Below are 27,611 nucleotides of genomic sequence, written 5' to 3' on the forward strand. Positions count from 1 at the left end.
ATGGTCAGCTGCAAGATTATCCTTTAGCCTCCAGGCAGAAGATGGATAACATCTGGTGTGAAGGGATGGCAGGCTGAGGTTCAGAGTGGTTTGTATAGTATTGGAAGATTCTGTAATAGGTGAGAAGAGAGGATTCATTGCTATCTACAGCCGGCCTTGCACACTTAACCTTCCCCTTCTCTTATGGCAAATCTTAAGCCTGACAGTGGTCAGCAAATGCTAGCAGTATTAGTACTTGACTCCAGTGGGAGCACTGAGAGGAAAGGATTACCTTGCTGGTGGCTGGAAAGAATCAGTAAGTACTACTTGGAGAAATTTTTAAAACTTAAAAGTATTGGGGAGAAGTAAACTATTGGGGTATATTATTTAGTAGGGATGTGCAGAGCAAAATTTTATGTTCATATTTTTTATGTCCGAAAGGGGGTCCCACTTGCGGCCAATATGGACATAAAAAAAATCCAATGAGTTGGGTATATGTACATATGTGCAAAAAAAAAAATTAAACCCCCTCACCCTCCTTAATCCCCCCCCCCAGACTTACCACAACTCCCTGGTGATCGAGCGAGGAGTGAGGACGTCATTTCTGCAATCCTTGGCGAGAAGCATGTGACGTCGGTGGCACGTCGAGTGACGCGGCGTCACGTGATTCCCGGCTCGTTCGCGCCGGACGGCTCGTTCGGCCCAAAAAGAACTTTTGGCCAGCTTGGGGGGCCTCCTGACCCCCCCAAGCTGGCCAAAAGCTTGGGGGGGTCAGGAGGCCCCCCCAAGCTGGCCAAAAGTTCTTTTTGGGCCGAACGAGCCGTCCGGCGCGAACGAGCCGGGAATCACGTGACGCCGGCGTCACTCGACGTGCCGCCGACGTCACATGCTTCTCGCCAAGGATTGCAGAAATGGCGTCCTCACTCCTCGCTCCATCACCAGGGAGTTGTGGTAAGTCGGGGGGGGGGGGATTAAGGAGGGTGAGGGGGTTTATATTTTTATTTTGGCTCAACAATCGCGATTTCCCACATATCGAACATATCTATGTTCGATATGTGGGAAATCCGATCGTTTATGTCGAATCAATTTTTTAAGTAAAAAAAAAATATGAGTTGCGTTTTACTAATGCGGTCAATCCGAATGCACACCCCTATTATTTAGTGTGATTGTGTTTTTTTTTAATAGGTAGTCAGAAAGGCAGGCAACAAACAGAAGCTTGTGTTTGTATTTCCCACCTCTTCCACCCCTAGCTCATCCTTTAATTTATAGGCAGGTATCACTTTCACACTTAAACATTTTTTTTTTTTTAGAAATCAGCCTTTTAACTTAAACTCAGAAATTCCCCATACCTTACCAAGAGTTGATCATTACCTTGTAGATCACTACCAGATATATAGGGGCGGATTTTAAAAGGAGCGCGAATAGCCTACTTTTGTTTGCGCTCCAGGCGCAAACAAAAGTACGCTGGATTTTAGTAGATACGCGCGGAGCCGCGCGTATCTGCTAAAAACCTGGATCGGCGCGCGCAAGGCTATGGATTTTGTATAGCCGGCGCGCGCCGAGCCGCGCAGCCTACCCCCGTTCCCTCCAAGGCCGCTCCGAAATCGTAGCGGCCTTGGAGGGAATCCTCTAACGCCCTCCCCTCACCTTCCCCTCCCTTCCTCTACCTAACCCACCCGCCCGGCCCTGTCTACACCCCCCCTTACCTTTGTTGGGGGATTTACGCCTCCCGGAGGGAGACGTAAATCCCCGCGCGCCAGCGGGCCTCCTGCGCGCCGGGCCGCGACCTGGGGGCGGGTACGGAGGGCGCGGCCACGCCCCCGGACCGCCCCGGGCCGTAGCCATGCCCCCGTACCCGCCCCCAAAACGCTGCCGACACGCCCCCGAAACGCCGCGACGACCGGGCCCGCCCCCGACACGCCCCCCTCAGAGAACCCCGGGACTTACGCGAGTCCCGGGGCTCTGCGCGCGCCGGTAGGCCTATGTAAAATAGGCTTCCCGGCGCGCAGGGCCCTGCTCGCCTAAATCCGCCTGGTTTTGGGCGGATTTAGGCGAGCAGGGCTCTGAAAATCCGCCCCATAGTGAATACACTAATACATTTAAAGGACCCTAATTGTATGCAATCCTACACCTATAGAAACCTAAAACTTAACAGAAAACTGATCAAATTTAAGATAAAGGCAGCAGTCCAGTGCAAGAGGGGGGTCTCCCTGTCTTTTGCATCCAGTGTCACATGTATGATTTTTTTACCCACCATTGAGAAATTGTATGTGAGTGTCTGATGCAAAAAGCTCCTGTCTCTCAGAGAATGAGTCCATTCTCTGGAGGCTAGAGTGGCAGATCTGGAGGAGCTGAGGCAGACAGACAGGTATACAGATGAGACCTTAAGGGACATAATAGCCAAGTCCCAACTCCAGTCTGGCAGCCCTGGTGCTGCCTTGGAGGAGGAAGGTCTTATGATCGGAGAGCATCAACCTGGTGCAGCAGGAAATGATCCTGTAGCAAGGACCTGCTCTCCTGGTGGTGCATTGTCCTCTTGCACTGAGGATGTGTCTCCCAGGGCTACTGCCAAGGAAGGAAGGGTTAGGTCAGCTGTCATAGTTGGTAATTCAATTATTAGGAATGTAGACAGCTGGGTGGCTGCTGGGCGTGATGATCGCCTGGTAATATGCCTATCTGGTGCGAAGGTGGCAGACCTCACATGTCACCTAGATAGGATTTTAGACAGTGCTGGTGAGCTGGCTGTCATGGTACATGTGGGCACCAACGACATAGGAAAATGTGGGAGGGAGGTTCTGGAAGCCAAATTTAGGGTTTTAGATAGAAAGCTGACATACAGAACCTCCAGGGTAGCATTTTCAGAAATGCTCCCCATTCCACATGCAGAACCCCAGAGACTAAGAAATACGACTTTCTATGTAGGAGAACCCTGATGATGATCAAGTATGTACCTTCATATGTAGCTGAAACAAACTTTTTGTAACTATCGTGTCTGTGAGCCTAATAACTTTAAGGCTTTAAAAATCATTAGGTACCTTGATCGTTTACTGATGGTGATCTTTACACTCATATATCTGTTGATTTTAACTTGTCTGCTTGCACTCATTAATGTGGAGAAAAATGATTTTTCATATGTCACGTGTGACAAGTAATTTTGCATTTGTCAATGCCACTTATCTTATGTGGTCCAATGGACTCAACTGAGTATGATCAACTCTGGCGGAAATTATGAAGCTGACATCTAGATGTTTCGGAGACCCACCACTCCTTTTTCCCGGTCTTGACACTGCCTGGGTATCCGGCTGCAAAAAACTGCTCTATAACGTGGCTCAGTTTACTATGAACTTGTTACGTCGCATGACAGCTGCTGTAAGATGGAAAATTTCTTCAAAGAGACTGTAACCGAATGTGTTATGCACTGTGATTAGGCGTTATTGCTGAGAGAACCGATTATTCCCTGTCAGGGATACTTCGGGTAGCAAAGGTTATATCGCTCATGGACGTGCGGGCTGAAGAACGGCACTCGACGGTAATGAGACTGTTATACCTTTAATGGGTGCGTTTTGGCCCGTTAAATATTGATCACAACATTATCAAATTTGACTTAACTGGAGGGAGCACAAAACATAAATCTACTGCAACAGCATTTAACTTTCAAAAAGGTGACTTAAATTGTTAGGAAAAAACTGAAAAGAGCAACTGCAAAGGTTAAGAGTTTAGCTCATGTATGTTGTCTAAAAATACTATTTTGGAAGCCCAGAGCAGATGTATTCCATGCATTAGAAAATGTGGAAAGAAGGCTAAAAAACTACCCGCATTGTTGAAATGTGAGGTGAGAGAGGCTATAATATCTAAATGAACATCTTTCAAGAAATGGAAAAGGGATCCTAATGAAGAAAACAGGAAACAGCATAAGTACTGGCAAGTCAGATTAAAAGCATTGATAAGGAAGGCAAAGTGAGAATTTGAAAAGAAGCTTGCAATGGAAGCAAAAATTCATAAGGTTTCCCATTTGCAAAAACTATATGGCCTCACCTTCATTAACCACAGGCAAATCGGGAAAGCATATATGTTCAAAACAGATCAGTTATAGTAGATGGAGCGTGAGTAAAGTTTTATGCCCTCAAAAAACTTCAAAGAGTGTTAAAGCATAATTTCAAAACTTTTATTCATGAAGAACTCCAGATTCCAAAGGTACAAAGATAAAGTTATTAGATCCCCGACAAAGGCTGCATCGGGAGGGATAGTACAGGCAACAAGCTCAAAATACAGGAAGGAAAATAAATAAGCAAATCTTAGTCAAATGAGGACAGCGAAGAGGGTAAACCGCAAGATTATATATATATCTACATATATATATATATATAATATACAAAAATAAAGGATACCTTTCAATACCAAAGTTTGATTGTGAGCAGAGTTCTTACAGAATCCAGTTAAAGGTAAGTATTTAAACCAAAACGTTGGCGCCAAAAACGTTATTCTGTGCCGTCAAAGGTCATGTGGCCAAAAAGGAACCAATTAGAATAGAATTTTACAATCCTAAAGAGAGACTAAATGAAGAGAGACAATATAATATTGTAATAAAGTTATAAAATATAATGATGATGTAAAGATGTTATAGAAGTGTTATCAAAATGTTATAAAAAATGTGCCATTCTATATCTGCATTTAGCCCATGTGGGGAAAGAGATTGAAGAGTGAAAATCTATTGCTGCTCCTTGCATAATAGTCATTTGATCAGCATTTTGCATGATCTTCCATTACCAACTCCCCCCTTCTTTTCTAGTTATTCTTGATATAGTTTCACTGTATTTAAACATTCCACAAAGGGAATCGCTATTTATAATATAATTGATTTAGAATAATGTAGTCCTGACCCTTGTGTCCCTTCTAGTTTTTTAATGGAACTGACATGTTTAGCACTTACTGAAAACTTTTTCTCCTTTAGCATACGATTCAATCAACAGACAAAGCACAGCCATGAGTGCTCCCATGCCCCCCGATTTAGTCTGCTTATATGTCGCTGATTTTGAAGAGCATTTTATTTACCCTTCACATTTATTGGCAAAACTCAGTGTCCGTGTCGGAGGATTTAATAACTTTATCTTTGGAATTTAGAGTTCTTCATGAAAAAAGTTTTGAAATTGCACTTTAACACTCTTTGAAGTTTTGTAAGGACATAAAACTTTACTCACGCTCTCTCTCCTCCATTAAACCATGTCTCTCTATTGGATTAGTAATTTTATTTTAAGAATAGCTTTTGCCATTTTTCTTTTTGTACTGACATCAGGCTTAACTCAACCATATAAACCCCAGTGGTTCCAGCACTTATATCTCTTGCACTAGGTCCTATGTTTCTCTGAAAATAAGATCTAATATAGTTCCCCCTCTTTGTTCCATGACCAACTGCTGCGTGAAAAAGTTATTGATGGCATCTAGGATCTTTACCTTCCTTGCATGTACTGATTTGACATTTACCCCATCAATTCTCAGATAATTGAAATCTCCCATTATTATTTTGTTGCCTATTTTGCTACCTGCAAATTTTTAAGTGGACTTATATGCTTAAGTATAATTGGAAAATTCAGGTTAAAGCCTGTTGGTCTTAAATTTTATAAGACTAAACTTAAATACTATAGATTCTTTAAACATGTTATGCTTGTGAACATATTGGCAACTGTACATTTTTATTTTTGCATAACCATCTAAAGTTTATCAGTTAAAAATTAGATCATGATTATACATACAGTTGAAAATCCATTGTGATCTAGGTTCCACATATATAATTTTTTTATATGATATTTTTGTCTCTCTCTCTTTGCAGAAGTGTTGTTGTACCTGTTAAGAAACCCCCACCAGGTAGTTTAGCAGTAACCACAGTTGGAGCTGCTACCACTGGAGCTGGACTGATGCCAAGCAGTACACCAAATATATTTGCTGCTACAGGTGCTACACCAAAAAGTATGATAAATACAACAGGTACTATTCTCCAGTTTTCCCCCTTTTTGTTATAAATTTTTAATGGTACCTGGGCATTTTATTTTCATCGTAATTATTAAAGGTAAAATTGTAGAAATCCAAATTCATTAAGCTGGGAACGGAGAAGTTAATCTGCTAAAGTTAACTGGATATACAGTGGAAAACATCTCCCACTGAATATACTTGGCTAAAGTTATTTAGATACATGTACCTAGATAATTTTAAAACCTAACGGCCGGATTTTAAAACCCCGGCGCGCGTAAATCCCGGGCATTACACGCACCGGGCCAATTTTCAAACGGGCCCGGCATGCACGTAAACCCTGGGATGTGAGTATGTGCCAGGGCCTGAAAAGGGGGCGGGGCGGTACGGGGAGCAGGGCGGGCCGGAACAGCGCCATTCCTCACTATCCCGGAGCCTCACACACTGGTCAGCTGCTGGCGTGCACAAGTTACTTCAGGTTAGGCCCTGAAGTAACTTGCAAATTAAAAGGTAAAAAAAAAAGGGGTTTTAGAGGGAGGGGAGGGGAGGAGAGGGGAATGGAAAGGGAGGGTAGAAAAGTTCCTTCCCAGTCTGCTCCTAAATTGGAGGGAACTGGGGGAGTCCCGATTTTGTCGCTGTGTGAATTAGCTTATTTCTACCTCCCTTGCGCACACCGCCTGGGATTTTATAACAGGCCGAGTAGGGCGCGGATGTCTTTTTTAAAAATCTAGCCCTAATTGACTGTATTTTAAAAAGAAGTGGTTAAGATTAAAATAATCACAGTACCTATAACTGGATAACTTTTATCTTCACTGGCCACATTCAGAGTAATGCTGGATTCCGCCAGGAGAAGTAGCATACTCCTGGAAGGATTTGGAAGGCAGGGGGGGGGTTGCTTCAGGTAGGGATTGCAAATGGGAGGATAGGGATTAGGAGGAGGCTTGGTGCTTATATGATGTTTTGCAAATTTGATGTCAAGAGCTTCTTGGGTCAATATGGTATGCAATGTATCCTCCTTGCTTAGAAGACTTAGGAGGGTGGATCTATGCCTGAGAGAAGTTTTAGTGATTTTTCAGAGTAGATTGGAGGTTGGGATTGCTGGCCCCAAAAGATTTATTTTTTTTGGCTACTTAACTGGCTGTATTTTGAATATAGTCTGTTTAGGTAAAACTTATCAGGACCTCTCAAAATTTACATGGATAACTTATTCTGTTAACTCCATCGTGGAACACTTCTAATTTATATGGCTAAATTTTATTCAGGTACTAACTTGACTAAGTAAAATGTATCTGTTAGATGGGCTGGAAATTTAAAGTTTGGGTTGCCTGGTCAAATCCCTTTGAATATTGACCTTCTAGTTTTAAATCTTTGTTACTTTGTCACACTTATGAGTCACCATATCAAACATAATGCCCACAGCAACGTACAGCAATAAAAATTAAAAACATACAGTAATAAAAAAGCATAAATAATTATGTGATCCAAATAAAAAACTATATATATAGATATATATTTATACACACAAATATCTAGTACCTCATAAACAAAAAAATTTAAAACTAGTAATATAACTCAACACAATGCTTGAATAAATGAGATGCTTTTCACTAGCTTTGTAAATTTACAGTAATCAGCTATATCCCTAATTTAAAATTGTTCCATAATCTGGGGCTATGGCAAAACAGGCCAAGTTTCTTGTTCCAATAGGTCTGACATAAGAAGCTGAAGAGAGATAGGCAACTTTCTTCATTTGTTAAATTTTCTTTATAACGGGAAAGTAGCAACAAATTAAATTGGTCAGATTAACAGGGGCAAGATCATGCAAAACCTTAAAAACTAAATTTAGATCTAAAAACAACTGCAAGCCAGTGTAAATTATTAAGTACTGGAGATATATAATCCCAAGGTTGTAAGCACAGTACTACTCTAGCTGCAGAATTCTGAACCAGTTGTACTGTTGCCAGTGGTTTCTTTGGGGCCAAACCATCAACATTAATCCACAATAGAGGAGACATGGTCAACAAATTGTGATGTCCACAAATCTTGGAGCAAACTCAATAGATAAAGATTTAAAAAGCATGATCTTGCTACTACTAATAAATGAGGAATCATTGTTAAATTATTATCCACTAATACATCTAAGATACAAGCTTATGCACTCCTCTCATTTGATTCCTTTCAGAATTAAAAGCTAGGGATGTGAATCGTTTTTTGACTATTTAAAATATCGTCCGATATATTTTAAATCGTCAAAAATCTTTAGGGCCACGATACAATACCAATTCCCCCGATTTATCGTCAAAAAATCGTAAATCGGGGGAAGGGGGAGGTCAGGAAAACCGGCACACTAAAACCCCCTAAAACCCACTCCCGACCCTTTAAATTAAATCCCCCACCCTCCCGAACCCCCCCCAAATGCCTTAAATTACCTGGGGGGGTCCAGCGGCGGTCCGGAACGGCAGCGGTCCGGAACGGCCTCCTGCAATTGAATTGTGTTGTCTTCAGCCGGCGCCATTTTTCAAAATGGCGGCGCAAAATGGCGGCGGCCATAGACCAACACGATTCGACTGCAGGAGGTCGTTCCGGACCCCCGCTGGACTTTTGGCAAGTCTTGTGGGGGTCAGGAGGCCCCCCCAAGCTGGCCAAAAGTCCCTGGGGGTCCAGCGGGGGTCCGGAAAACGATCTCCTGCCGCGAATCGTTTTCCGTACGGAAAATGGCGCCGGCAGGAGATCGACTGCAGGAGGTCATTCAGCGGCGGTCCGGAACCCCCGCCGCTGGACCCCCAGGTAATTTAAGGCATTTGGGGGGGGTTCGGGAGGGTGGGGGATTTAATTTAAAGGGTCGGGGTGGGTTTTAGGGGGTTTTAGTGTGCCGGCTCACGATTTTCACAATACTTCAAACACCCAAACGGCAACAATACGATTCCCTCCCCCTCCCAGCCGAAATCGATCGTTAAGACGATCGAGGACACGATTCACATCTCTATTAAAAGCAGTCCACATGCACGAATGAAAGGCTTTCTAATCTTCAGGAGACCTTTTTTGCAGGCACACTGTTTTAACCTATTCTCTACCATTCATAATGAAATTTGTTCTTAGACAAGTGTTCATCTTTCATACAACCACCTCTTCATTAGGGTCCAGTCCCAAATAAATTTGTATATTATTGGCTTATATCTGGAACTGGACCTCTTCCAATCTAATAAACTCAGCCAGCGGTGGAATGTACAAATTAAAAAGAACAGGAGATAGTATAGCTCCCTATGGGACTCCACAAGGTAAATCCTATGGAAAAGATAAATGATTGGACTACAATACCCATTGAGGTAGATGTTAAAAAAGTACGTGCAACCAGCGCAAACATAAGTACGCCATGTAGCCTGCCTCCGTTCCCTCCGAGGCCGCTCTGAAATCGGAGCGGCCTCGGAGGGAACTTTCTTTCCACATCCCCCCACCTTCCCCTCCCTTCCCCTATCTAACCCACCCCCCGGCCCTACCTAAATCCCCCCCTACCTTTGTTGTGCAAGTTACACCTGCTTGAAGCAGGCGTAACTTGCGTGCGCCGCCTCGGCATCCCCCGGCAAGGCCGCAGTGCCGGGGGACTCAGGACCGCCCTCCCGACCCGCCCCCGAACCATCGCCATGCCCCCGGACCGCCCCCTGATCCCAGACACGCCCCCGGACACCCCCCCGGCCTGCCGACACACCCCGGACACGCCCCCTCCCGCCCCTTTTACGAAGCCCCAGGACTTACGTGCGTCCTGGGGCTTTGCGCACGCCGGCGGCCTATGCAAATAGGCCGCCGGCGTGCGTGCGAGGCGTGCGAGTGCCTATTTTGCATAGGCACTCGCACGCCTATGCATAAATCCTGCAGGATTTATGCGCTCAGGGCTTTTAAAATCTACCCCATTATGATCAATGTGATAAAAAAAAAAAAAAAGAAGGAAAACATTCCAAGTATAACCCCATCTCGGGATGCAGGCTGCTCTCCGGTGGGGCAATAAACTTATTCATTGTCTCTTCGGGCCTTGAACCCTGCCCGAAGAGACTGTTGTTCCTGCAGTCTCTTTCCCCAGGGTGTGGATTCTTTTTTTTTTAGGGTGGGGTGGCAAGGGGAAGAGTTACCTTTCAGGGCCGTAAGTGCTAAGGGTGACTTTCTTTATCCCAGGACAAGCAGGATGCTAGTCCTCACAAATGGGTGACATCGGTAGTGGAGCCCTATATGGAAAAACTTCTGTCAAAGTTTCATAAACTTTTGACTGGCACCCAGAGTGCCTACTGAGCATGCCCAGCATGCCATGATATTCTCTGCCACAGGGGTCTCCCTTCAGTTTTCTTTTTTCCGTGGAGCCGTTAGCCTCGCGGTTAATCTGGAGTCCTGTGGTGATTTCACCATATTCTAAAAGTTATCACAATTTTCGGGAAAACTTCCTTCCGCAGTGGTCTCCCACAGGTTTAACATCGCAGTAAGTTTTTTCAATTTTTCCGTCTGTTCCGTGCCATTTTTTCTTAAGCCAGAGTCGTCGACGGCTGTCCGACTAAGAATGGCTTCAGGCTTCAAGAAATGCCCAAATTGTACCAGAACAATGTCTATTACAGACCCACATTTAGAATGTGTGCTCTGTCTCGGGGTAGACCATGACGTTCGGACCTGCCCAAGATGTGCCGAAATGACATCGAAGGGACTTCGGCTTCGAATGGAAAAGATGGAGCAACTTTCTCAAATTCAGTTGCTACCTTCGGCATCGACATCCGCGCAATCGTCTCCGGCTGGAGTGATTCGCAAAGTTGTCTTAAAGAAACGACTTCCAGGAGAAGCGGGAGATTTAACTTTAACTTCTCCCTCACCTTCGTCAAGAGCATCGACATTGAGCAGTGGAAAAAGCAAGGAAAAGCACCGGCATCGTCATCGACGACCACACGGTTCTGGCATCGAATCGGTACCCGCTACTCCATCGAAGGAATTGGCTTCTCCATCCAAGAAACCTCAGCTGGATGTGGTTTCTCCGAGGCCTTTGATTCCACGGCGATCCCCACCGATATCGGTGCCGGGAATCGTACCTCCTCAGGGCTCTGAGGAGGTACTGCAATCGCCATCGCCGCCTCCCCCCATAGCTGCTCTGGTTTCACCAGCTATGTGGGCAGAACTGGACGGGTACATCCGCCAGGCTGTCAGGAATGCGCTTCTTGATACCATGCCGATACCAGTACAGCCTCCAGGGCAGGCGCCATCGACACCAGCCCCCCCATCGACGCCAATACTGTTGGATGCTCCATCCTTGCCATTACCGGCGCCATCGTCGGTTCCCTCGCCGATGCCATCGGCACCGATTCCGAGGACAACATCGATTCCATCAGACATGATGCCAGTTCCGGATTTGTCCATTTTTGCTCCCATCTTAGCAAAATTAGACACTCTCATCGATTCTCTGTCCAAAAAGCCTCAGCAGATCGATGAAACTCTGATTCCAGAACTCATACCAGGTCTTTCAGGGATTTCCAAACCGATCCCTTCATTGTCTCCATTATTTTCATTGATGCCTAAAACTTTTCCATCGATGCCTTCCATGCCCAAACCTATGGTTCCTACCACGGATACCTGGACGGCTACAGATACGGATGTCTCCACCGATGAGGAAATCCTTTCAGAACCTTCTCCACCAGAAGGCCACAAAAAATCCCCTCCAGAGGATTTATCATTCTCCAACTTTGTAAAAGAAATGGCGGAGACCATCCCATTTCAGCTACAGTCAGAAGTGGATACCAGACAAAAAACACTGGAAGTGTTACAATTCATCGATCCACCAAAGGAAATGTTACGTATACCAGTCCATGAGGTACTTCAGGAACTGATGTATAGGCTATGGAAACATCCTGGCTCCATTCCTCCTATTAATAAAAGATCTGATGCCACATACCTGGTTCAACAAATTCCAGGTTTCCAGAAAGCTCAACTACCTCACCAATCAGTGGTAGTTGAGTCTGCACAAAAGAAGGCAAAAAGAATACACACTCTTCAACTCCACCAGGCAAGGATAGCAGATTCCTTGATAATCTTGGGAGAAAGATATTTCAAGGATCAATGCTGGTGTCCAGGATAGCAGCCTATCAGCTATTCATGACACAAAACCAACGCAATCTCTGGAAACAAGTACAAGAGATTGCTCAGACACTCCTGATCAATTCCAGGAACCTCTCTAATATCATACATAAAGGTCTAGAAGCGGGTAAGCACGAGGTCCGTGCGGCATATGATAGTTTCGAAACAGCAGCTCGACTATCAGCCACAGGAATCACCGCTAGACGTTGGGCATGGTTTAAGGCCTCCGATTTAAGACCTGAGGTGCAGGAGAAATTAGCCAATCTCCCCTGTCTCAGTGACAATCTTTTTGGAGACAAAGTTAAGGAAGCAGTTGCCATGTTAAAAGAACAATCGGAAACCCTAAAACAACTTTCTCTTATACCTCAGGAATCCCAGCCTTCCTCAAAGGATGCCACGGAAGGATACGAGACACCCATATTACCGTCAGAGGTGTTACTATCCACCTCCAACTCGTGTGCGTACATCTTGACCAGCTGAACGTACTCAATCTAGGCAACAAAGAACATCCAGGCCTTTACCCCCTCTGCAGACTGGATCCACTTCAGGGTTTTGAAATAGTACCAGGGAACAGCAGCCTCTCCTCCAATCCAAACCCCACCTTGCCGGTAGGAGGTCGCATTGCCTTCTTTCACCAACACTGGACTTCCATTACCACAGACCAATGGGTACTCTCCATCACATCTCAATGGTACCGATTGGATTTCCTCACTGTACCAAGCGACACTCCACCCGCATCGTCTTGGGCAGTAAATAACCAGTCCACACTATTGCAAACAGAATTATCCACCCTTCTGAGAGCCAGGGCCGTGGAACCAGTCCCCCAGACTCAGCATGGCAGAGGATTCTACTCCCGTTACTTCCTCATTCCAAAGAAAACAGGTGGTCTATGACCCATCCTCGACCTCAGAAATCTCAACAAATTTCTGAAAAAAGAAAAATTCCGGATGGTATCATTAGGCACCATGTTACCTCTACTTCAAAAAGGAGATTGGCTCTTTTCTCTGGATCTTCAAGATGCTTACGCTCACATTCCCATCTTCCCTCCTCATCGCAAATATTTATGATTCCTAGTAGGAGCTCGCCACTTTCAGTACAGGGTGCTTCCATTCGGCCTTGCCTCAGTACCCCGAGTATTCACAAAGTGTCTCGCAGTGGCAGTTGCCCACCTACACAGACAGGGAGTGAACCTGTTTCCTTATCTCAATGATTGGCTCATCAAAAGCCAAATGAAACAAGGAGTTCTCAACTCTCTCAATCTCACAATCAAGTTACTCCATTCCTTGGGATTCCTTATCAATTACCAGAAATCCCGCTTCACTCCATCTCAGCTCTTACAGTTCATCGGAGCAGAATTAAATACTATAATATCAAAAGCTTTTCTGCTAGCAGACCGAGCACAGACACTTGTCTATCTTGCAAACTCCCTACGTGCTCAGTCGCAAGTGACAGCTCACCAGTGCCTCATACTGCTGAGCCACATGGCCTCTACAGTTAACGTCACTCCTATGGCTCCTATGGCTCGATTAGCCATGAGACTACTGCAATGGTCTCTCAAAACACAATGGGTACAAGGCATTCAGCCACTGTCTTCCCCAATTCAAGTAACTCACAAACTACGTTCTTCACTCCTATGGTAGACAACCATGACCAACTTGCTCAGGGGACTACCTTTCCAGCAACCGATTACGCAAATAACTTTAATTACAGATGCATCCATCTTAGGATGAGGAGCACACATTGGCCATCTGCAGACTCTCAAGGTACATGGACAAAGCTCGAAGCAACTTTTCAAATAAACTTCCTAGAGCTTCAAGCTATACGTTATGCGCTGCATGCATTCAAAGACTGCCTTTCACACAAGACTGTTTTGATCCAGACGGACAACACAGTTGCCATGTGGTACATCAACAAACAGGGAGGTACGAGCTCGTATCTCTTCTGTCAAGAAGCTGCACAGATTTGGGACTGGGCCCTAGCACACTCAATGCTCTTACGGGCCACTTATGTAGCAGGAATTCACAACGAAACAGCCGATTGTCTCAGTCATCAGTTCCAACCACTCGAGTGGTCTCTAAATCCAGAAGTAGCAACCAGCATATTCCAACGTTGGGGCCAACCGACAGTAGAACTCTTTGCATCACAACTGAATTACAAAGTGGACAATTACTGCTCCCTCTTCAAGCAGACAAACCGCGTACCCAGAGACGCCTTTGCTCGCCACTGGAACTCAGGCCTTCTATATACGTATCCCCCGATACCGCTCATTAACAAGACTCTAGTGAAGCTACAGCTGGACAAGGGATCCATGATATTCATAGCCCCATATTGGCCTCGACAAGTATGGTTCCCCACACTTCTAGACCTCTCAGTCAGGGATCCAATTCGTCTGGGAGTAGCTCCCACTCTCATAACTCAGGATCAAGGTCGGTTGCGCCATACCAACCTTCAATCCCTATCCCTGACAGCATGGATGTTGAAAGCTTGATCTTACAACCACTCAATCTTTCAACCCATGTATCTCAAGTGCTTGTGGCTTCACATAAACCCTCCACCCAGAAGAATTATTCTTCCAAGTGGAAAAGATTCACCTTGTGGTGCAAGCAAAACACTATTGATCCTTTCACTTGCCCCACTACTTCTCTTTTAGACTACTTATACCACCTTTCAGAATCTGGCCTCCAGACTTCTTCTGTAAGAGTACACTTAAGTGCAATCTTGGCTTACCACAAGAAAATGGGAGATGCACCAATATCCACACAATCTCTCGTCAGCAGGTTTATGAGAGGCTTAATTCACCTCCAACCACCAATTCGGCCTCCAGTCACAGAATGGGATCTGAATTTGGTCTTAGCAAGACTTATGCGTTCTCCGTTCGAACCCATAGATACCTGTGATCTTAAATTTCTCACATGGAAGGCTATCTTCCTCATAGCCATTACATCAGCTAGAAGGATTAGTGAGTTACAAGCACTGGTCACTTAGTCACCCTACACAAAAGTCCTACATGACAGAGCAGTTCTCCGTACACATCCAAAATTCCTTCCCAAGGTAGTCACGGAATTCCACTTAAATCAATCCATAGTTTTATCCACATTCTTTCCGAGGCCTGATTCTCACCAAGGGGAAAGGGCATTACACACCTTGGACTGTAAGCGTGCGTTATCCTGTTATTTAAACCGCACTGCAGTTCTTAGAAAATCCAATCAGCTTTTTGTTTCTTATGATCCAAACAAACCTGGTAAACCAGTGGGTAAACAAACTCTATCCAATTGGCTAGCAGATTGCATACAGTTTTTCTATGAAAAAGCAGGCCTTCCTCTCCAAGGGCGAGTAAAAGCACATTCAGTAAGAGCAATGTCAACATCAGTGGCACACTATCGTTCAGTGCCAATCCTTGACATCTGTAAAGCAGCAACATGGAGTTCGGTTCATACCTTTGCAGCTCATTACTGTTTGGACAAACAAGGAAGACAAGATGCTGCCTATGGACAATATGAAGAATTTGTTTCCAGTTTAATCCCAACTCCTTCCACACCCGACCTGCTGTAACCTTCGGGTGATTCATTTCACTGTTGCTTCACTACAAATGACTAAGCCTCTAGCTTTATATTCACCCATATGTGAGGACTAGCATCCTGCTTGTCCTGGGATAAAGCAAAATTGCTTACCTTGTAATAGGTGTTATCCCAGGACAGCAGGATGTAGTCCTCACGAAACCCACCCGCCACCCCGCGGACTTGGGTCCGATACGTTTTATTATTTTATTTTTGGCTAACGCTAATTGCTACCAAAGAGACTGAAGGGAGACCCCTGTGGCAGAGAATATCATGGCATGCTGGGCATGCTCAGTAAGCGCTCTGGGTGCCAGTCAAAAGTTTATGAAACTTTGACAGAAGTTTTTCCATATAGGGCTCCATTACCAATGTCACCCATATGTGAGGACTACATCCTGCTGTCCTCGGATAACACCTATTACAAGGTAAGCAATTTTGCTTTCCATTATCCCTGGGAAAGGGGTATTTATCCTTGCTGTGAGCTGTAGTTGCACAAATAAACACTCCAGAATCACTTGGTTAGTGTCCTAAAATAGTCATCACTGTTTAAACACTGGTGAAATATGGCACAAACAAATTAATCTTCAGCACCACAGAATTCCTTTTGCAATACAGTCTTTTTTTCTCTCTCTCTGTGCAGGATTAACTTGTATCATGGCGGGGAAGTCTCCTCCCTCCAGGACATGTAAAACTAAAGTGCCCAGGTGGACAAGGGGAAACCACTCAAGCACTAGCAAAAATGTTGAAACACAGTCTCTGCATAAACTGCTCTCTCTCTCTCCCCAGGAATGAAGATGCTGGATGGGTATTGTCAGTGGTCTCATATTGGTTTTACTCATGGCTAGCAGATCTTCTAAAGATCTTTGGTTCTCTCACAGTCTCTTTTCTGGATTCCTGATTGGAGGATCCCTTGGAAACAGGTTGCTCACACTGCTCCAAATCAGGAAGAAAGGGACACCCAAAATTTCTCCTGGATCTTGAACTCAAAGTCCTTTACCCATTCAACAAATCTTAACACTGGAGTTCCTCCTTGCTATGGGTCACCACCTTTTCCATCCTCATAGATTGTTTGGAAGGGCAAGTCTTCCCTAACCTGAACAACCCCAGACATGGGGTTCCCTCATGCCCTGAACCCAGGTGGTGCACAGGCTCTTGCAAGGCTCCTACCACTTAAAATGCAAAAATCCTGAAAATATACTCAGAAGGAAAATCCTAACCAGCAGGGAATGGACTAGAAAAGGAAAACCCTTGCAACCTTGGTCAGTCTCCCTAGGTAGGGTTTGCCTGGCTTATCTGACTGGGCCTGAAAAATCAACAAAATTCTGTGGACTATGGTGTCAAAAGCTGCAGTAATATTTAATAAAATAGCCACTGAATCCCTTTATCCAAAGAAGGCAATAGATCATTGAACAAGATGACAATACAATTTCTGTACTGAACGAAAGATGGAAGCCAGATTTGTTAATATCCAAAATTTTATTCTCATTCTAAAATTGCTGCAGCTGAGATAAACTGCCCTCTCTACTAACTTGCCCAGGAAAGGCAAATTTGCATCAAGCCAATATTTCTCTATCATCTGAGGATCTAGTATAGGTTGTTTTTTTTTTAAGAAGAGGATGGACAGTTGTCTTTCAATTGTAAGTGAAAAATCCCTGACTTCTAGGAAGCATTAATAATAATCATATGTAAGAACTCCCAGGAGATCCATATTCAAACACTACTTAGCAAGATAAGTCAGAATTATCTGACTAAGTGGTAGCCATTGAATATCTGGCTATATGCAGTGGCCACCCCTTAGTCGGATAAGTCTCTTAACTGGCTAAATAGTTAGCTGGATAGTCGGTGCGGGAAGTGGGCCTAACTGGGCAGCACCACTTATCTAGCTGGATAAATAACGATATTTAAACTTACCTGTTAAGTTAACCAGATAAGTTATACTTGCTCCATAGCAGGTCTAAATAGCTGGATAAAATTTATCCAGCTAAGAAGAGGCAAATATGGGAATATTCAGCAGCATAGCCATGCTGCTAAATATCCATGAAAGTTAGCTGCATAAGTCTTATCCAGCTAACATAATGGGTCATTTATCAAAATGCGATAGGCCGTTATCGCATGTGATAACACCGTAACGCTTGCGCTAACGGCCTATCACAAAATGCGTATCCAAAAAAAAAAATCTATATTCAAGTGGGAGGAGTTAGGGTGGGGTAAATGTAAACTAGAGGGTGGTAACCCGCTGTGCGATACATTTCGCACAATATCGCAGGTTAGTAACACGGCTAATAACACCATTTTTCTGGGTAATGTGGTCTGATTGCAGGCGGTATCACGATCCGTGGTATTATCGAGGCACATATCGCGCATGATAAAAACTGCAATCAATACACACACACCTACCAAATATTCCTGGACCAATAGAAGGCTCTTTTTACCAGATCAAGCTTCCCAACTGCTTTTGGTGAGTGGCAATTGTACTGGTACATGCATTCTTCATGCCTGGCCAACCTCGCATGCGACGACATGTGGAAGCTGAACAACCAGAACAGGACCCAAGGCCACTTTCAAGATCTTCCAGGGAAGTACCAGCAGCGCAGGAAAAATCTGTGCTGTGGTGGGGTCTGGGTCCTGATCCATGATGGGCACGGGCTGGGAGATACAGGGAGCATATCTTTCCTCCATGAACATCCTTGCTGGGCATGCCTGAGGACTTTGTGGTTAGCAGGTATTGTCTCAGCTCTCGGGCAATCCTGTGTTGCGGTCCCGGGCCGTGCACCGGGTCCTCCACCTACCTCGGGGGTGGCCCGGGCCGTTTCGGGGCTTCCCCGGGTCAGTCGCGGCAACCTCCGGGCCTGCAGGCCTTCCAGCACGTCTCTCCCTCCTCGGGAGAGACGCCGACGTCCAGACGCGGCTGGCCCCGCCCCCTGAAACGCGCACGCACGGGGAGGAGCCCCAGTTAAAGGGGCCAGCACGGGAAAATCCTCAGCTGCACTGAGGATGATGTCAGACGCCTCAGGGTACAAGTACCCTGCATCGAGCTCTCATCTGTGCCTTGCAACAAGGTTCCTGGACTTGTCCTGTGATTGCTGCGTTCCTGGTTGTCTTCGTCCCGCTTCTGCCTGCTTCCCTTGCTTCGGATTCTTCTGGCTCTGACTCCTGGACTGGCTTCGGATTCTTCTGGCTCTGACTCCTGGACTGGCTTCGGATTCTTCTGGCTCTGACTCCTGGACTGACTTCGGATCGCTCTCTGGCTCTGACTCTGGACCGGCTGCGGATCACCCTTGGACTCTGACTCCTGGATTTCCTACGACCTGCTGGAGGCGCCAGCCGTCCGGAACCACGACCTGCAGGAGGCGCCTGCATCCGGACCACCCACAACATCAGGAAGTCGCCTAAGTCCCAGCGGCCGAGTCCCTACGGGCCCTTCCTGGGGGGACTTCGGCTTCCAGGGTTAATCTTCTAAAGTCCCAGTGGCTGGACTCCTAAGGGCTCCTTCCAGGGGAGTGTCGGTCTCCAGGGCGAAGAATCTTCTGCTTCCTCTTCGGTCCTACACCGTCCGTCCGTCCAGAGGAGGTCGAGTCCTTGGTTGCAGAGGACTCCTCCGTAGACCAGAGCGTCAGCCAGCACCGAGTTTCCGAACCGCTGTGGTCCTCCACGGCACTCCATCTTCTGTTCCAACCAGCCCAAGGGTCCACGAACATAACATCCTGGAATTATATGAAGGCATCCGAGGCGATCTGGATCTGGTCACGGCAAGGTCCTGCGCTATCCCAGGCCTCTCCAAACTGTTGGCCATCCTACATTTCTTGGCAATTGGCTCCTTCCAATCCACTTTTAGGAGTGGTGGGTGGAATGCCCCAAACCACATTCTCATGCTGTCTCGACCAGGTCATTTCAGCTGTAACTGACCACATTAATCGATTCATAAAATTCCCTTGTGACAGTCACGACTTGATGGACTTGGAGAGGTTTCTATGCCTTCGCACACTTTCCCAATGTAATCGAAGCTATCGACTGCACTCACGCAACCATCGTTCCACCCAATCAGAGGGAGGAGACGTACTGCAACAGAAAGCTTTTCCACTCCATCAGTGTGCAAGTGGTCTGCAGCACTCAACTGTGCATCCTGGACCTGGTGGCCAGGTACCCCGGAGTCGCGCACAATTCCTTTATACTTAGGAAATCAGGGCTGTTTGAAAATTTTGAGGCTGGCCTGTACCGTGACACTTGGCTTGTAGGCAAGACACCCTTTTCTTTCTCATTTCCATCAAGGCTTAGCAATATGTGGCTAATGGCACCCAACTGAGGGAAGAAAGCTGTGGGGGAGTAGACAATCGGTGGCTTAACACCTGCCTTCTGCAGTTATGTATGCAGGACATTGTCAAAACTATGCCTTTCTCCTCCCATGTTTCAGAGGGCTGCCAAATGAATGGGGGAAAACAAGGCACAGGACCTAAAGTCTGAATGCACGATATACGTACCACATATTTATTACCTAAAAGGCCCCATACCTATTCTCCCCTTGGGAGCTGATACAATGTGTCATGTGCATCCGAACTGTGTACTGTGCACACTGCCAGCACAGCACCTTCACGTGTAGGCTGTTACTGATCCATCAGGAACATTGTCACTTACACTTTCTGTACAGCATCACACACCTGTACCACGATCAGTCTGCCATGCATGTTGCAGTGCTGCCATATGTCCTGTGTGTGGAATTACTAATGGTTTTCAATACAGGACAGACTGAAGTGCAGCACTGAAAAAATACGGCCATTGCATGAATACTCCATTGCTGGTAGCACAGGTTTCTGTCCTGTTACATATGTCTGGAAGGTTGGCATGCACCTACATACCAGTACCCTTTGCTGGGTTGCAAGGACCTGTCATACAATATTTCCAATTATTACATCAGATGCTGTTGTAATGCACAGATCAACTCCTTTTACCTACACTTTGCCTGCACATCTAGCAAACAACAACAATATTTAAATGGTCTTGGGCAACACTCATCAGGTTTGATGGCTCAGCAAAGGTACTGGCTAGCTTATACAGTCTTACTGCATACAAACTTTGAAATGTTTGTATGCTAATGCCAGAAGTCTAAGAAGTAAGATGGGAGAATTAGAATGTATAGCAGTAAATGATGACATAGACTTAATTGGCATCTCAGAGACATGGTGGAAAGAGGATAACCAATGGGACAGTGCTATACCAGGGTACAAATTATATCGCAATGACAGAGAGGAGCACTCGGGAGGAGGTGTGGCGCTTTATGTCCAGGATGGCATAGAGTCCAACAGGATAAACATCCTGCATGAGACTAAATACAAAATTGAATCTTTATGGGTAGAAATCCCTTGTGTGTCGGGGAAGACTATGGTGATAGGGGTATACTACCGTCCACCTGGTCAAGATGGTGAGACGGACAGTGAAATGCTAAGAGAAATTAGGGAAGCTAACCAAATTGGTAGTACAGTAATAATGGGAGACTTCAATTACCCCAATATAGTCTGGGTAAATGTATCATCGGGTCACGCTAGAGAGATAACGTTCCTGGATGGAATAAATGATAGCTTTATGGAGCAATTGGTTCAGTAACCAACGAGAGAGGGAGCATTTTTAGATCTAATTCTCAGTGGAGCACAGGACTTGGTGAGAGAGGTAACGGTGGTGGGGCCGCTTGGCAATAGTGATCATAATATGATCAAATTTGATTTAATGACTGGAAAAGGAACAGTGTGCAAATCCAAGGCTCTCGTGCTAAACTTTCAAAAGGGAAACTTTGATAAAATGAGAAAAATTGTTAGAAAAAAACTGAAAGGAGCAGCTACAAAAGTAAAAAATGTCCAAGAGGCGTGGTCATTATTAAAAAATACCATTCTAGAAGCACAGTCCAGATATATTCCACATATTAAGAAAGGTGGAAAGAAGGCAAAACGATTACCGGCATGGTTAAAAGGGGAGGTGAAAAGCTATTTTAGCCAAAAGATCTTTATTCAAAAATTGGAAGAAGGATCCAACAGAAGAAAATAGGATAAAGCATAAACATTGGCAAGTTAAATGTAAGACATTGATAAGACAGGCTAAGAGAGAATTTGAAAAGAAGTTGGCTGTAGAGGCAAAAACTCACAGTAAAAACTTTTTTAAATATATCCGAAGCAGAAAGCCTGTGAGGGAGTCAGTTGGACCGTTAGATGATCGAGGGGTTAAAGGGTCACTAAGAGAAGATAAGGCCATCGTGGAAAGATTAAATGATTTCTTTGCTTCGGTGTTTACTGAAGAGGATGTTGGGGAGGTACCCGTAATGGAGAAGGTTTTCATGGGCAATGATTTAGATGAAGGAACTAAAAAATGAAATTTCAGACCTATTAGTAAAAATTTGTAACTTATCATTAAAATCATCCATTGTACCTGAAGACTGGAGGATAGCAAATGTAACGCCAATATTTAAAAAGGGCTCCAGGGGCGATCCGGGAAAATACAGACCGGTTAGCCTGACTTCAGTGCCAGGAAAAATAGTGGAAAGTGTTCTAAACATCAAAATCACAGAATATATAGAAAGACATGGTTTAATGGAACAAAGTCAGCATGGCTTTACCCAGGGCAAGTCTTGCCTCACAAATCTGCTTCACTTTTTTGAAGGAGTTAATAAACATGTAGATAAAGGTGAACCGGTAGATATAGTATACTTGGATTTTCAGAAGGCGTTTGACAAAGATCCTCATGAGAGGCTTCTAGGAAAAGTAAAAAGTCATGGGATAGGTGGCGATGTCCTTTCGTGGATTGCAAACTGGCTAAAAGACAGGAAACAGAGAGTAGGATTAAATGGGCAATTTTCTCATTGGAAGGGAGTGGACAGTGGACTGCCTCAGGGATCTGTATTGGGACCCTTACTTTTCAATATATTTATAAATGATCTGGAAAGAAATACGACGAGTGCGATAATCAAATTTGCAGATGACACAAAATTGTTCAGAGTAGTTAAATCACAAGCAGATTGTGATAAATTGCAGGAAGACCTTGTGAGACGGGAAAATTGGGCATCCAAAAGGCAGATGAAATTTAATGTGGATAAGTGCAAGGTGATGCATATAGGGAAAAATAACCCATGCTATAATTACACAATGTTGGGTTCCATATTAGGTGCTACAACCCAAGAAAGAGACCTAGGTGTCATAGTGGATAACACATTGAAATCGTCGGTACAGTGTGCTGCAGCAGTCAAAAAAGCAAACAGAATGTTGGGAATTATTAGAAAGGGAATGGTGAATAAAACGGAAAATGTCATAATGCCTCTGTATCGCTCCATGGTGAGACCGCACCTTGAATGCTGTGTACAATTCTGGTCGCCGCATCTCAAAAAAGATATAATTGCAATGGAGAAGGTACAGAGAAGGGCTACCAAAATGATAAGGGGAATGGAACAGCTCCCCTATGAGGAAAGACTAAAGAGGTTAGGACTTTTCAGCTTGGAGAAGAGACGACTGAGGGGGGATATGATAGAGATGTTTAAAATTATGAGAGGTCTAGAACGGGTAGATGTGAATCGGTTATTTACTCTTTCGGATAGTAGAAAGACTAGGGGGCACTCCATGAAGTTAGCATGGGGCACATTTAAAACTAATCGGAGAAAGTTCTTTTTTACTCAACGCACAATTAAACTCTGGAATTTGTTGCCAGAGGATGTGGTTAGTGCAGTTAGTATAGCTGTGTTTAAAAAAGGATTGGATAAGTTCATGGAGGAGAAGTCCATTACCTGCTATTAAGTTCACTTAGAGAATAGCCACTACCATTAGCAATGGTAACATGGAATAGACTTAGTTTTTGGGTACTTGCCAGGTTCTTATGGGCAGGATTAGCCACTGTTGAAAACAGGATTCTGGGCTTGATGGACCCTTGGTCTGACCCAGGATGGCATTTTCTTCCTATGTTCTTATGGATGTTGCATGGTTTACCAGTCATATATGCCAGTAATAATGCAAACATTCATGCCTTTCTTCTGTCATTGCTGCAGGAGACTCAGGGTATGGTTGCAGGCCCTGGCTTCTCACCCCCATACACATGCCAAACATGCTGGCAGAGATGAGATACAAGAAGGCCTTAAGTGCTACCTGCAACATCATAGAACGCACCTTTGACCTTCTGAAAAGTCGTTTTCTTGCGGGCCGATTCAGTAAAAACGTGGGAGTGCACCATTTTGAATACTGGCAGCAGATCGCCTTTGCCCTCATTATGTCACAGGGGCCGACCGTCGGTACCTGTGACATAGTGAGGGCAAAGGCGATCGGCGCCATTTTGAGTCCTGGCATCGGACGACCGGCGTGCAGGAAGTCGCTCCCGGACCCCCGCTAGACTTTTGGCAAGTCTTGTGGGGGTCAGGAGGCCCTCCCAAGCTGGCCAAAAGTCCATGAGGGTCCAACGGGGGTCCCAGAGCGACCTCCTGCACTCTGGCCGTCCGATGCCAGGACTCAAAATGGCGCCGATAGCCTTTGCCCATACTATGTCACAGGGGCTTCCGATGCCATTGGTCAGCCCCAGTCACATGGTAAGAGCACAGGATGGCACCAGTGACCATCTGACAGGGGCTGACCAATGGCACGGTTAGCCCCTGTGACACAGGCTATCGGCACCATGATGAAACCAGCACCGAGGGTGTGAGAGTGCAGGGGATGGCTTCTGGACTCCTTGCTGGACCACCAGGGAGTTTTGGTAAGTCTTGGGGGGGTCAGGAGGGTGGGGGGTTGTAGTTAATTTTAATTTTAGCTGGGACACGAATATAAATCGCCGTATTAACGCATTGGGGCGCCATACGGCCGAATGTAATGCATTTGCTCCCCGACGAATCCGAATCACGAATGCAACGTATGGCGTCCCTCTGCACATCCCTACTAAGCAGGTCACTCAGATGCTGAGATAGGCGCTCAGCTATATGGTTTTCAGGATGCTCAGATGCTGATATAGGACCCCCCCCCTCACGTCGACGCTGACACTTAACTCGTACCCTGACCATGGCGGTATAAAACCCACACTAGCACAGCTCCTGCATTGCCTATGATTAGCTAATCACCTCCTTTGCATGCCATTAGCATGCATTCGTGCAGGAAAAACGCGGGTCTGTGAGCGTGTTCGTACGCGCTTTTTCCCCGCGCACAAACTCTTATTTCCTGGCGTGTAGCAGATGGACTCAGAACAAATGGGTATAGCGTGCTCGTGCTAGCAGTTGGAGACGGATCTGATGTCAGCACGGGTACATATACCCCGCAGGAAGTGCAGCAACTCAGTAATTTCCGTCTCCAAAGCAGTTTGGAGCTACCTTACGCTCGCTGAGCGTTTTTCCAAATTATATTGATTAAATTCTTTCAGAAATCCTACCTGAAGACGAGCCCCACACTCCTGCGAGATACCCACGGTTCCCTCCCCCAGTTGAGTTTCCCGAGGTGATTTCCATGGTCCCTTGGAGGTAAGCGCCTCGGTCCGGTGGCCGGATCGCGGCAGTGACCTAGCCCCCGAGTGAGAAGGGCTCAGGCGTGGCATAGAGGCAGCCTCGGTCCCAGTGAGGACTTAGCCCCCGAGTGAGACGAGTTCAGGCGTGGCATAGAGGCAGCGGGTGCACTTCCTCCAGCGCGGCGGTGACGGTACTTACCCTCTCCCCCCGCAGCCAGAGACTGCCCGGGTCGCAGCCGGGAAGCGCCGAAGATAAGGTAAGGCGTACATCTTTACTTTACTGGTCTCTGAAGAGCGAGGATTAGCAGGGTCTGCCTACGTGGCAGCCCGCCAAGGAGGTTGCCATTTTGCCTGCCTACTCGCCGTCGCCATCCGCTCTGGTTCGCCGCCTCGAGCTACGCGGGGCGACGGGCGCGTATGATAGGCGCACATTGCTATGCGCATTGTAAGCGCATGTTGATAGGCGCACGTTACTAGGCGCACGCTGATAAGCACGTTTATAGGCGCCCGTCATAAGCACACATTCATATGCGCATATTCATAGGCGCACGTTGATAGGCGCACATTCATAGGTGCACATGGATAGGCGCATATTCATAGGCACACGTTGATAGGCACTCGTTGATAGGCGCACGTTGATAGGGGATCAGACGCTATGGAGCGTATGAGAGCCCGTGAGGCCGCAGAGCCAGCACCTCCAGAATCAGGCATAAGAGCTCTAGGCCTCTGCTCAGCATGCCACCTCAGAGCCACACAGAGCGAGGAAGCAGACTCCCTATGTGCCCAATGTGAGGAGACCCTGGGAGTTCCAGGCCAGGGCTGGTCACAGCCCAGTTTGACTGCCAGTTCCTCAGGGAACACCCCGAACCTAGCAGGCCGTGATGAGCAGCCAGGGAACCCCACGGACCTGGGGCCCCTACGGCTAGAACCTGCTTCACTCTCCTGGGTGGAATTATTTAAGGGGATGCATGCTTTCGTTAAGATGCAGTCTGATCCCCGACCGGACCCATACGTACCAGATGACCCTGCCCCGGGACCCTCAAGACCTAGGCACGGCCACCCGCCACCCGGAAGCCCCACTTATGGGGACTCGGATTACACTGAGGAAGATGGCGAACCCCCCCCCGAGGAGGGAGAACTCCCCTCGGGGATAGAACCGTATCGAACCATGAGATGCTTTTTTCCTAAGGAGGATCTTCCAGACCTGGTCTCTCAATGCCTGTCGGAGCTGGCTATCCCGGGCCAGGGCACCACAGGGGAACCTAGGATCAACCCCCTGCTAGAGGGCCTGCACCAAACGGCTCCCCATTGTCCCCTTCTACAAGCGGCACAACAGTTAATCGATCTGGAGTGGAATGCACCGGAGGCTTCATTCAAAGGGGGTCGGGCTTTGTCTAGCATGTACCCCCTAGACCCGGCAACCAAGGAACTGCTGGCATGCCCGATGGTAGCGCACCACCATTCCGGTGGAGGGAGGGGCAGCCCTCAAGGATGCACATGACCGGCGCATGGATGCCATTCTGAAACAAGCTTTTGAGGTGGCAGCCATATCCCTACAAATTGCAACCTGCTGCACCATGGTGATGCGCTCCTGCTTATCACAAGCCAGGAACAACACCCCGGGAGAAGAAATGGAATCAGCCCTCTCGTTCCTCACTGACACTGCCTCCGACCTAGTTCGTACGGCAGCCAAAGGAGTGTCATCCTCAGTGGCAGCCAGAAGACACCTCTGGCTACGAAATTGGTCGGCCGAATCCTCCTCCAAGACTCGCCTTACAAGAATGCCCTTTAAGGGATCCCTCCTGTTCGGCAGCGACCTCGAGAAACTGGCTAATAAATGGGGGGCATCTCCATTACCCCGTCTACCCAAAGACAGGTCAAGGAGGACCCAGCGCCCTTTTCCTAGACCATCCAGAGGTAGAAGCTCTCAACGCTTCAATCTTTACAGGGCTCGCTACCAAGCACCTCGTTCTCAGACCAGGAACCAGTCCTTTCGGACCAGGCACAACAAGAGGGGAACCGGCTCGGGGTCGGGTCCCGGCCGCACCCCACAATGAGAATCAGCCGACCCATCTGGGGGAAGAGGCCATAGGGGGCAGGCTAACCCTATTTTACTGCAGGTGGGTTGAGATTACTTCGGACCAGTGGGTCCTCGCCATTGTCCGGGAAGGGTATTACCTGGACTTCCTTTATCTCCCTCCGGACAAGTTTGTGGAATCGCCTTGTCTGCCCCTCAAGAGGGCGGCGCTGGCAGCTACCTTGGAGAGACTCCTGTCCCTAAAAGCCATAATTCCAGTGCCTGCATGGGGTATAAATTCTGGGCATTACTCCATTTATTTCATTGTCCCCAAGAAGAGGGGCACCTTCAGACCCGTCCTGGACCTCAAGTCAGTGAACCAGCACTTACGGGTCCCAGGATTTCGCCTGGAAACTCTGCGGTCGGTCTGAAGTGCAATACAGCCAGGGGAGTATCTCACATCCCTGGATCTTTCAGAGGCCTATTTGCATATCCCAATTCATCGGGATCACCAGTGTTACTTACGCTTCAAAGTCCTGGGTCAGCACTTT

General features: G+C 46.5%; 1 protein-coding gene across 4 annotated transcripts in view; it reads left to right on the plus strand.

Annotated features, from left to right (window-relative positions):
- Nucleotides 1–27,611, plus strand: part of NBEA (neurobeachin) — a 2,460,099-nt gene that overhangs the window by 871,480 nt on the left and 1,561,008 nt on the right. For 3 of the 4 annotated variants that reach the window (XM_029602688.1, XM_029602690.1, XM_029602691.1), the window contains one exon: nt 5,807–5,961. In XM_029602688.1, coding sequence (XP_029458548.1) covers nt 5,807–5,961 — 155 coding nt within the window. The remainder of the gene's footprint in view (nt 1–5,806; nt 5,962–27,611) is intronic. The other variant, XM_029602689.1, reaches the window with a different exon arrangement.

Source organism: Rhinatrema bivittatum, chromosome 5 (genome assembly GCF_901001135.1).
Source record: "Rhinatrema bivittatum chromosome 5, aRhiBiv1.1, whole genome shotgun sequence".
In the NCBI taxonomy this organism is placed as follows: domain Eukaryota; kingdom Metazoa; phylum Chordata; class Amphibia; order Gymnophiona; family Rhinatrematidae; genus Rhinatrema; species Rhinatrema bivittatum.